This window comes from Pimephales promelas, chromosome 22, assembly GCF_988280905.1.
Source record: "Pimephales promelas chromosome 22, fPimPro1.hap1.1, whole genome shotgun sequence".
NCBI lineage: Eukaryota > Metazoa > Chordata > Actinopteri > Cypriniformes > Leuciscidae > Pimephales > Pimephales promelas.
In genome coordinates this window covers 11,835,475-11,847,959 of record NC_142790.1, presented here as the reverse complement: position 1 = coordinate 11,847,959, position 12,485 = coordinate 11,835,475, and the positions used below count along the sequence as shown (strand labels likewise).

Here is a 12,485-nt window from a genome sequence, read left to right as displayed (position 1 = left end):
CAAAGCACTTCAAACGTGCAACTATCCACAATCTGCACTGCAATTCACACACTCACAGTGAACTGGGGCCTTTGCTCGTAGCTCCAAACGGGTTCCTCGTCTTTGGTGTGACTATAACTCTGGGACAGGTGCGGGGGCTGAATCCTCGTCCTTGAAGTATTTGGCCTCAAAGACGTCATGAAGGGTGGACAACGCATGGCTGGTTTTGAGAGATCAGAACATCATAATGTTAGTTTGAAGCAAACAATAATCCGACTAGTGCATACATAAGGGAACCAGATCTTCAACTTCGAGGAGATTATAGCTCAAAGACAGCACGAGAGATGGATAACAACAAACATATGGGCTTTGAAAAACCAGGACATCAAAGTGTTTAGTTCCCAACCAGTAATTATCCGACCATCGCATCCGTATGGGAACAACAAGTTTTGAGGATCAATATGGAAGGTAGTGTGGTACCTAACTGGTACCTAATGAAAATGAGAATTTATGCTATAATCTAGCTGGCTCATTTACAGTCTCTACATGAGTGCAAGATTGTTCATTAATGTGCACTGTCTTGAATAAGTAAATAAAGAGTGTACAAAAAGCAAGAAATTACTCGAGATCTCATAAATTAAAACAGTCAAAAACAAACAGTCACATTTACAGTAGAAACCTTTGAGCAGTTGGTTTAAGAAACATCAACACTGCCACACATCACAATCATCAGCATACAGTGGCTTTTCATATTTAGAGTTTATTTGTTCTTTCACACATTATTTTTCTATGACTGTTAGTAAAAATAGGTTTGGGGATATTTTTCAGGTTTAGTTTATTTCTGGGTACATATCTGTCCCTAAACTATGGCTGACCACCCCCCCCCCCCCCACAGGCAAACAAAGGGAGCTAAATGAAAGACAGGTGAACTTAATTAGTGACTAACATACTAATATGGTTAACTTGTAGCTCCACATGAGTTCCTATAAGAGCAACAGTTTGATTGTAAAGGAACATTCTCTCAACCCCAGTTCAGGATTGCACATGGATTAAGTTTCGGAGTGTTTCTTTGGATTTTCAACTATACGGTGATGGTCCTATGCTTTTTTTGATTCGTTTTTTTCTCTCTCCATTCTTGCAAACATTGACTTGAATTAGTACAACAAAAAGGTTGTTTTTTTTTTAATTCACTTCACTTGCCCTTGTGACAAAGTGCACTTTAGCATTTAAGTAAATAAAACTTTAAAATATACATAAGTGCAAGAATATAATGTTTTCAGACTTAATTGCCTGTTTATAGAAATGTAAATAAAACTGTGTTCTAGTTTAAAAGTACTGTATATGCAGTTAGCTGAAACAGTCATTGGTTTGACCCAAGCTTATCTCTCTATATATAATAACATAACTACTTGTATTGTCTTTGAAATATGGTTCGTGTAGTACTAAATTTACTGGGCATTTATGGTCAATTAACATTTAATCTGGTTGTGGTGTTTTACCTAATGCAACTTCTACTCTCAGAGCTTTAAACCGTATTCTATCAAACATACCATGTTCTTAAAAGGAATGATTTCACTGAATCCAATCTTCATTGTAGGCTATAAAGATCAACATGGAGAAAATGGTCCTACAAATCCCTCTGATATTGCTGGTGCTGCATATACAAGGAGGAGAGTTGACTAGAAGTCCAGTTTGTTCACCCATTGCCGAAGCTCCACAGCCGGAAGTCGTGGAGTTCAACAACACGATCTATGCCACTTGTGAAGTAACTCCCAGCCCCAATTTGCCACCTTCCCAGCCAAAGATCTTTGGGCAAATCCTCTTCAAGCAGGTCTTCCCCGATGGCGTTTTAGAGGTGAAAGTCAACCTCCGTGGTTTCCCTGCCAGGGATCGTCAAGAGCGTGCCATTGACGTCCATCGGTATGGAGACCTTAGTCAAGGCAGCGTCACTGTTGGTCCTCCTTACAATTCAAATGGTGTTGACCGCCCAAGTCGTCCTGGAGACATGGGCAACTTTGCTTCTGAGAAAGGAGTTATAAGGCTGTCCCTGGATCTCCCAGAGGCCAAGCTCTTCGGGGCTTATTCCATTCTGGGACGTTCGGTGGTGGTTCACGAGAAGGAGGGTGATTTTGGAATGGGGTCAGATGAGGAGAGTCAACCGAGTGGGTGTTCTGGACCGATAATTGCTTATGGTGTCATTGGTATTACTTCTCCAAGTCTGTGGCAGAAGACTGGACCGCTCCCCAGGAAAAGCTGTGGAGGAGGTCACTGAGAGACGGATATGGTGGAAAAGCAGATTCAAATGGGATAATCATGATTTTTCCTTCTGTGTTTGCATATGTCCTACATTAAAGTGATTCTTAATACTCTGAAATGATATCCCTAGATTTATTGCCATTACAAACACTTCCAATGCTTTTGACTGGTTTCCTGGTGTCCAGCAATTCGTGTCTGTTTTGGTCTTTTCAGAGACTTTTTGGCCATAGCTCCCAATAGTAAACAGCTCCACTCTTAAAAAAAAAAATGTCCACTTTACCTGCGTTCATCCTATAGTTTAAGTTTGCTTGTACTGTGCTTAATGGGTTTACACTTTCAGAGCATGACAATGGTCTATAAATAGACACTATTTCTCTAAATGATAAAAGAGCGTTGCTTGATGCTATGACACTGATGGGTGTGACCACACCTCAAGGGTGGCTAGGGGAGGGTGGGGCACAACATAACGCCTTTTGACTTTATCAGTTTGTGTAAATCTGCTTGGGTTTAGGTTATTTATTTTCCCACATGTCTATTACAATTGTGGTTTTATTAATACAGTGTATACTTGATTCTTAATTTACCCAGAAAGAATGGAAGTGAAATGTGACAACATGACCCATAGGTGGGGTACATTGTAACATGTGAGGGGCACATTGTAACATATGACCGCTTAAAATGCTATCTGATCTAATCAAAAAATTAATGTACAATTCAGACAATTTTTTTTACGTTACCAGTATGATTTTTTTTCATGTAAAATAAAGGCTTTTTATATTGAAAATAAACAAATTTGAGTTTGACAAACACATCGCAAAACCCAGCTATACAGCATAGTTCAAAATAATTTCTGAACATTGACTCTCAGTTTTTATTAACATGTTTGTCGTGTTATCTCAATAGAATTCATAAAAGTATAGAATATGATAACATTTCTAATGGGGGCACATTGTAAACATGCCACAACTGGGCATTAAACCATGCTAGCGTCTTCTGCTAGTTAATCGAAGCATTAAAGAACTATATCAATTGCAGGGGTGGAAACTAACAAACTGTAGTTGAGTAAAAGTATTGTTACTTAATAATTGACTTGAGTGGAAGTACTGAAAAATAATATGACTCAAGTAAGAGTAAATAAGTAGTTTGCTTAAATATTCAAGTAACTGCATTACAAAGTTCTTTAGTAATATTTTTGTCTAATTTTACCAAAAATGGGAAGATGATAGCGATGTGGAGCACTAATCACTCAACCCTTTAATGCATTGCGAATCAACATAGCTTGTATGATTTCCATTTCCCGAGAGTAGATGTTAAAATTTTGTGCTGATTTGTACTCCGCTTTCGCCAAGATAAGCACAAACTAAGACGTAGCTTTCCAATGGCATACGCTTTTCCATCCATTTACACTTATTTCCTTCTGTCCGGTGTTAATGGCTGCAGGGTACTTGGCGCGTCATCACACACAATGGCTGCAACCACAGTGTGGTCTCCCCAGTGGACCAGCACGACAACCGTCTGCATTGAGCCGAGTTGGGGACATCTCTGACTCCCGTCCTTAAAGGATCAACTCCAGGCCAAACCCTGGTAAGTACGCGGGTAATGGATCCACTTCAAGACAGACCAGGACAGCAAGAATCGGCTCCAAGCCAAACAACGGTGGGTGTACAGGTAATGGCTCTTCTTCCAGGACAGTCAAGGCAACGGGAGATGAGTAACTCGCGTCTCTAACGGATCGGCTCCAGGCCGGACAATGGTAGGTACACGGGTAATGCCTCCTCTTCAAGACAAGCCAGGACAGCAAGAATCGGCTCCAAGCCGAACAACGGTGGGTGTACAGGTAATGGCTCCTCTTCCAGGCAGGCTAAGACAGCGGGGGATGAATTGCTCAGGTCGCTATATAAGACACACTCAACAAACACTGGTTAGGAAGACGCAACGCCCCTCGAGTTTAGGCGATCCAGCAGGTCAAAGCCACAAACTAAGGCGGGACTTTACTCCTCACACTCATGTATTCAGCAAAGCACTTCAAACGTGCAACTATCCACAATCTGCACTGCAATCCACACACTCACAGTGAACTGGGGCCTTTGCTCGTAGCTCCAAACGGGTTCCTCGTCTTTGGTGTGACTATAACTCTGGGACAGGTGCGGGGGCTGAATCCTCGTCCTTGAAGTATTTGGCCTCAAAGACGTCATGAAGGGTGGACAACGCATGGCTGGTTTTGAGAGATCAGAACATCATAATGTTAGTTTGAAGCAAACAATAATCCGACTAGTGCATACATAAGGGAACCAGATCTTCAACTTCGAGGAGATTATAGCTCAAAGACAGCACGAGAGATGGATAACAACAAACATATGGGCCTTGAAAAACCAGGACATCAAAGTGTTTAGTTCCCAACCAGTAATCATCCGACCATCGCATCCGTATGGGAACAACAAGTTTTGAGGATCAATATAGAAGGTAGTGTGGTACCTAACTGGTACCTAATGAAAATGAGAATTTATGCTATAATCTAGCTGGCTCATTTACAGTCTCTACATGAGTGCAAGATTGTTCATTAATGTGCACTGTCTTGAATAAGTAAATAAAGAGTGTACAAAAAGCAAGAAATTACTCGAGATCTCATAAATTAAAACAGTCAAAAACAAACAGTCACATTTACAGTAGAAACCTTTGAGCAGTTGGTTTAAGAAACATCAACACTGCCACACATCACAATCATCAGCATACAGTGGCTTTTCATATTTAGAGTTTATTTGTTCTTTCACACATTATTTCTCTATGACTGTCAGTAAAAATAGGTTTGGGGATATTTTTCAGGTTTAGTTTATTTCTGGGTACAAATCTGTCCCTAAACTATGGCTGATCCCCCCCCCACAGGCAAACAAAGGGAGCTAAATGAAAGACAGGTGAACTTAATTAGAGACTAACAGACTAATATGGTTAACTTGTAGCTCCACATGAGTTCCTATAAGAGCAACAGTTTGATTGTAAAGGAACATTCTCTCAACCCCAGTTCAGGATTGCACATGGATTAAGTTTCGGAGTGTTTCTTTGGATTTTCAACTATACGGTGATGGTCCTATGCTGTTTTTGATTTGTTTTTTTCTCTCTCCATTCTTGCAAACATTGACTTGAATTAGTACAACAAAAAGGTTGTTTTTTTTTAAATTCACTTCACTTGCCCTTGTGACAAAGTGCACTTTAGCATTTAAGTAAATAAAACTTTAAAATATACATAAGTGCAAGAATATAATGTTTTCAGACTTAATTGCCTGTTTATAGAACTGTAAATAAAACTGTGTTCTAGTTTAAAAGTACTGTATATGCAGTTAGCTGAAACAGTCATTGGTTTGACCCAAGCTTATCTCTCTATATATATTTACATAACTACTTGTATTGTCTTTGAAATATGGTTCGTGTAGTACTAAATTTACTGGGCATTTATGGTCCATTAACATTTAATCTGGTTGTGGTGTTTTACCTAATGCAACTTCTACTCTCAGAGCTTTAAACCGTATTCTATCAAACATACCATGTTCTTAAACGGAATGATTTCACTGAATCCAATCTTCATTGTAGGCTATAAAGATCAACATGGAGAAAATGGTCCTACAAATCCCTCTGATATTGCTGGTGCTGCATATACAAGGAGGAGAGTTGACTAGAAGTCCAGTTTGTTCACCCATTGCCGAAGCTCCACAGCCGGAAGTCGTGGAGTTCAACAACACGATCTATGCCACTTGTGAAGTAACTCCCAGCCCCAATTTGCCACCTTCCCAGCCAAAGATCTTTGGGCAAATCCTCTTCAAGCAGGTCTTCCCCGATGGAGTTTTAGAGGTGAAAGTCAACCTCCGTGGTTTCCCTGCCAGGGATCGTCAAGAGCGTGCCATTGACGTCCATCGGTATGGAGACCTTAGTCAAGGCAGCGTCACTGTTGGTCCTCCTTACAATTCAAATGGTGTTGACCGCCCAAGTCGTCCTGGAGACATGGGCAACTTTGCTTCTGAGAAAGGAGTTATAAGGCTGTCCCTGGATCTCCCAGAGGCCAAGCTCTTCGGGGCTTATTCCATTCTGGGACGTTCGGTGGTGGTTCACGAGAAGGAGGGTGATTTTGGAATGGGGTCAGATGAGGAGAGTCAACCGAGTGGGTGTTCTGGACCGATAATTGCTTATGGTGTCATTGGTATTACTTCTCCAAGTCTGTGGCAGAAGACTGGACCGCTCCCCAGGAAAAGCTGTGGAGGAGGTCACTGAGAGACGGATATGGTGGAAAAGCAGATTCAAATGGGATAATCATGATTTTTCCTTCTGTGTTTGCATATGTCCTACATTAAAGTGATTCTTAATACTCTGAAATGATATCCCTAGATTTATTGCCATTACAAACACTTCCAATGCTTTTGACTGGTTTCCTGGTGTCCAGCAATTCGTGTCTGTTTTGGTCTTTTCAGAGACTTTTTGGCCATAGCTCCCAATAGTAAACAGCTCCACTCTTAAAAAAAAAAATGTCCACTTTACCTGCGTTCATCCTATAGTTTAAGTTTGCTTGTACTGTGCTTAATGGGTTTACACTTTCAGAGCATGACAATGGTCTATAAATAGACACTATTTCTCTAAATGATAAAAGAGCGTTGCTTGATGCTATGACACTGATGGGTGTGACCACACCTCAAGGGTGGCTAGGGGAGGGTGGGGCACAACATAACGCCTTTTGACTTTATCAGTTTGTGTAAATCTGCTTGGGTTTAGGTTATTTATTTTCCCACATGTCTATTACAATTGTGGTTTTATTAATACAGTGTATACTTGATTCTTAATTTACCCAGAAAGAATGGAAGTGAAATGTGACAACATGACCCATAGGTGGGGTACATTGTAACATGTGAGGGGCACATTGTAACATATGACCGCTTAAAATGCTATCTGATCTAATCAAAAAATTAATGTACAATTCAGACAATTTTTTTTACGTTACCAGTATGATTTTTTTTCATGTAAAATAAAGGCTTTTTATATTGAAAATAAACAAATTTGAGTTTGACAAACACATCGCAAAACCCAGCTATACAGCATAGTTCAAAATAATTTCTGAACATTGACTCTCAGTTTTTATTAACATGTTTGTCGTGTTATCTCAATAGAATTCATAAAAGTATAGAATATGATAACATTTCTAATGGGGGCACATTGTAAACATGCCACAACTGGGCATTAAACCATGCTAGCGTCTTCTGCTAGTTAATCGAAGCATTAAAGAACTATATCAATTGCAGGGGTGGAAACTAACAAACTGTAGTTGAGTAAAAGTATTGTTACTTAATAATTGACTTGAGTGGAAGTACTGAAAAATAATATGACTCAAGTAAGAGTAAATAAGTAGTTTGCTTAAATATTCAAGTAACTGCATTACAAAGTTCTTTAGTAATATTTTTGTCTAATTTTACCAAAAATGGGAAGATGATAGCGATGTGGAGCACTAATCACTCAACCCTTTAATGCATTGCGAATCAACATAGCTTGTATGATTTCCATTTCCCGAGAGTAGATGTTAAAATTTTGTGCTGATTTGTACTCCGCTTTCGCCAAGATAAGCACAAACTAAGACGTAGCTTTCCAATGGCATACGCTTTTCCATCCATTTACACTTATTTCCTTCTGTCCGGTGTTAATGGCTGCAGGGTACTTGGCGCGTCATCACACACAATGGCTGCAACCACAGTGTGGTCTCCCCAGTGGACCAGCACGACAACCGTCTGCATTGAGCCGAGTTGGGGACATCTCTGACTCCCGTCCTTAAAGGATCAACTCCAGGCCAAACCCTGGTAAGTACGCGGGTAATGGATCCACTTCAAGACAGACCAGGACAGCAAGAATCGGCTCCAAGCCGAACAACGGTGGGTGTACAGGTAATGGCTCTTCTTCCAGGACAGTCAAGGCAACGGGAGATGAGTAACTCGCGTCTCTAACGGATCGGCTCCAGGCCGGACAATGGTAGGTACACGGGTAATGCCTCCTCTTCAAGACAAGCCAGGACAGCAAGAATCGGCTCCAAGCCGAACAACGGTGGGTGTACAGGTAATGGCTCCTCTTCCAGGCAGGCTAAGACAGCGGGGGATGAATTGCTCAGGTCGCTATATAAGACACACTCAACAAACACTGGTTAGGAAGACGCAACGCCCCTCGAGTTTAGGCGATCCAGCAGGTCAAAGCCACAAACTAAGGCGGGACTTTACTCCTCACACTCATGTATTCAGCAAAGCACTTCAAACGTGCAACTATCCACAATCTGCACTGCAATCCACACACTCACAGTGAACTGGGGCCTTTGCTCGTAGCTCCAAACGGGTTCCTCGTCTTTGGTGTGACTATAACTCTGGGACAGGTGCGGGGGCTGAATCCTCGTCCTTGAAGTATTTGGCCTCAAAGACGTCATGAAGGGTGGACAACGCATGGCTGGTTTTGAGAGATCAGAACATCATAATGTTAGTTTGAAGCAAACAATAATCCGACTAGTGCATACATAAGGGAACCAGATCTTCAACTTCGAGGAGATTATAGCTCAAAGACAGCACGAGAGATGGATAACAACAAACATATGGGCCTTGAAAAACCAGGACATCAAAGTGTTTAGTTCCCAACCAGTAATCATCCGACCATCGCATCCGTATGGGAACAACAAGTTTTGAGGATCAATATAGAAGGTAGTGTGGTACCTAACTGGTACCTAATGAAAATGAGAATTTATGCTATAATCTAGCTGGCTCATTTACAGTCTCTACATGAGTGCAAGATTGTTCATTAATGTGCACTGTCTTGAATAAGTAAATAAAGAGTGTACAAAAAGCAAGAAATTACTCGAGATCTCATAAATTAAAACAGTCAAAAACAAACAGTCACATTTACAGTAGAAACCTTTGAGCAGTTGGTTTAAGAAACATCAACACTGCCACACATCACAATCATCAGCATACAGTGGCTTTTCATATTTAGAGTTTATTTGTTCTTTCACACATTATTTCTCTATGACTGTCAGTAAAAATAGGTTTGGGGATATTTTTCAGGTTTAGTTTATTTCTGGGTACAAATCTGTCCCTAAACTATGGCTGATCCCCCCCCCACAGGCAAACAAAGGGAGCTAAATGAAAGACAGGTGAACTTAATTAGAGACTAACAGACTAATATGGTTAACTTGTAGCTCCACATGAGTTCCTATAAGAGCAACAGTTTGATTGTAAAGGAACATTCTCTCAACCCCAGTTCAGGATTGCACATGGATTAAGTTTCGGAGTGTTTCTTTGGATTTTCAACTATACGGTGATGGTCCTATGCTGTTTTTGATTTGTTTTTTTCTCTCTCCATTCTTGCAAACATTGACTTGAATTAGTACAACAAAAAGGTTGTTTTTTTTTAAATTCACTTCACTTGCCCTTGTGACAAAGTGCACTTTAGCATTTAAGTAAATAAAACTTTAAAATATACATAAGTGCAAGAATATAATGTTTTCAGACTTAATTGCCTGTTTATAGAACTGTAAATAAAACTGTGTTCTAGTTTAAAAGTACTGTATATGCAGTTAGCTGAAACAGTCATTGGTTTGACCCAAGCTTATCTCTCTATATATATTTACATAACTACTTGTATTGTCTTTGAAATATGGTTCGTGTAGTACTAAATTTACTGGGCATTTATGGTCCATTAACATTTAATCTGGTTGTGGTGTTTTACCTAATGCAACTTCTACTCTCAGAGCTTTAAACCGTATTCTATCAAACATACCATGTTCTTAAACGGAATGATTTCACTGAATCCAATCTTCATTGTAGGCTATAAAGATCAACATGGAGAAAATGGTCCTACAAATCCCTCTGATATTGCTGGTGCTGCATATACAAGGAGGAGAGTTGACTAGAAGTCCAGTTTGTTCACCCATTGCCGAAGCTCCACAGCCGGAAGTCGTGGAGTTCAACAACACGATCTATGCCACTTGTGAAGTAACTCCCAGCCCCAATTTGCCACCTTCCCAGCCAAAGATCTTTGGGCAAATCCTCTTCAAGCAGGTCTTCCCCGATGGAGTTTTAGAGGTGAAAGTCAACCTCCGTGGTTTCCCTGCCAGGGATCGTCAAGAGCGTGCCATTGACGTCCATCGGTATGGAGACCTTAGTCAAGGCAGCGTCACTGTTGGTCCTCCTTACAATTCAAATGGTGTTGACCGCCCAAGTCGTCCTGGAGACATGGGCAACTTTGCTTCTGAGAAAGGAGTTATAAGGCTGTCCCTGGATCTCCCAGAGGCCAAGCTCTTCGGGGCTTATTCCATTCTGGGACGTTCGGTGGTGGTTCACGAGAAGGAGGGTGATTTTGGAATGGGGTCAGATGAGGAGAGTCAACCGAGTGGGTGTTCTGGACCGATAATTGCTTATGGTGTCATTGGTATTACTTCTCCAAGTCTGTGGCAGAAGACTGGACCGCTCCCCAGGAAAAGCTGTGGAGGAGGTCACTGAGAGACGGATATGGTGGAAAAGCAGATTCAAATGGGATAATCATGATTTTTCCTTCTGTGTTTGCATATGTCCTACATTAAAGTGATTCTTAATACTCTGAAATGATATCCCTAGATTTATTGCCATTACAAACACTTCCAATGCTTTTGACTGGTTTCCTGGTGTCCAGCAATTCGTGTCTGTTTTGGTCTTTTCAGAGACTTTTTGGCCATAGCTCCCAATAGTAAACAGCTCCACTCTTAAAAAAAAAAATGTCCACTTTACCTGCGTTCATCCTATAGTTTAAGTTTGCTTGTACTGTGCTTAATGGGTTTACACTTTCAGAGCATGACAATGGTCTATAAATAGACACTATTTCTCTAAATGATAAAAGAGCGTTGCTTGATGCTATGACACTGATGGGTGTGACCACACCTCAAGGGTGGCTAGGGGAGGGTGGGGCACAACATAACGCCTTTTGACTTTATCAGTTTGTGTAAATCTGCTTGGGTTTAGGTTATTTATTTTCCCACATGTCTATTACAATTGTGGTTTTATTAATACAGTGTATACTTGATTCTTAATTTACCCAGAAAGAATGGAAGTGAAATGTGACAACATGACCCATAGGTGGGGTACATTGTAACATGTGAGGGGCACATTGTAACATATGACCGCTTAAAATGCTATCTGATCTAATCAAAAAATTAATGTACAATTCAGACAATTTTTTTTACGTTACCAGTATGATTTTTTTTCATGTAAAATAAAGGCTTTTTATATTGAAAATAAACAAATTTGAGTTTGACAAACACATCGCAAAACCCAGCTATACAGCATAGTTCAAAATAATTTCTGAACATTGACTCTCAGTTTTTATTAACATGTTTGTCGTGTTATCTCAATAGAATTCATAAAAGTATAGAATATGATAACATTTCTAATGGGGGCACATTGTAAACATGCCACAACTGGGCATTAAACCATGCTAGCGTCTTCTGCTAGTTAATCGAAGCATTAAAGAACTATATCAATTGCAGGGGTGGAAACTAACAAACTGTAGTTGAGTAAAAGTATTGTTACTTAATAATTGACTTGAGTGGAAGTACTGAAAAATAATATGACTCAAGTAAGAGTAAATAAGTAGTTTGCTTAAATATTCAAGTAACTGCATTACAAAGTTCTTTAGTAATATTTTTGTCTAATTTTACCAAAAATGGGAAGATGATAGCGATGTGGAGCACTAATCACTCAACCCTTTAATGCATTGCGAATCAACATAGCTTGTATGATTTCCATTTCCCGAGAGTAGATGTTAAAATTTTGTGCTGATTTGTACTCCGCTTTCGCCAAGATAAGCACAAACTAAGACGTAGCTTTCCAATGGCATACGCTTTTCCATCCATTTACACTTATTTCCTTCTGTCCGGTGTTAATGGCTGCAGGGTACTTGGCGCGTCATCACACACAATGGCTGCAACCACAGTGTGGTCTCCCCAGTGGACCAGCACGACAACCGTCTGCATTGAGCCGAGTTGGGGACATCTCTGACTCCCGTCCTTAAAGGATCAACTCCAGGCCAAACCCTGGTAAGTACGCGGGTAATGGATCCACTTCAAGACAGACCAGGACAGCAAGAATCGGCTCCAAGCCGAACAACGGTGGGTGTACAGGTAATGGCTCTTCTTCCAGGACAGTCAAGGCAACGGGAGATGAGTAACTCGCGTCTCTAACGGATCGGCTCCAGGCCGGACAATGGTAGGTACA

The 12,485-nt window shown here is 40.6% G+C and overlaps 1 protein-coding gene across 1 annotated transcript; it reads left to right on the top strand.

The window, feature by feature from the left end:
* The first annotated feature begins 9,340 nt into the window (after positions 1-9,340).
* On the top strand, positions 9,341-10,739 carry LOC148969563 (extracellular superoxide dismutase [Cu-Zn]-like). The gene is made up of 2 exons (XM_089125421.1): positions 9,341-9,362; positions 10,135-10,739. Exons 1-2 carry the CDS (start codon positions 9,341-9,343, stop codon positions 10,737-10,739), a joined length of 627 nt encoding a protein of 208 aa, XP_088981547.1.
* Positions 10,740-12,485: the final 1,746 nt, after the last annotated feature.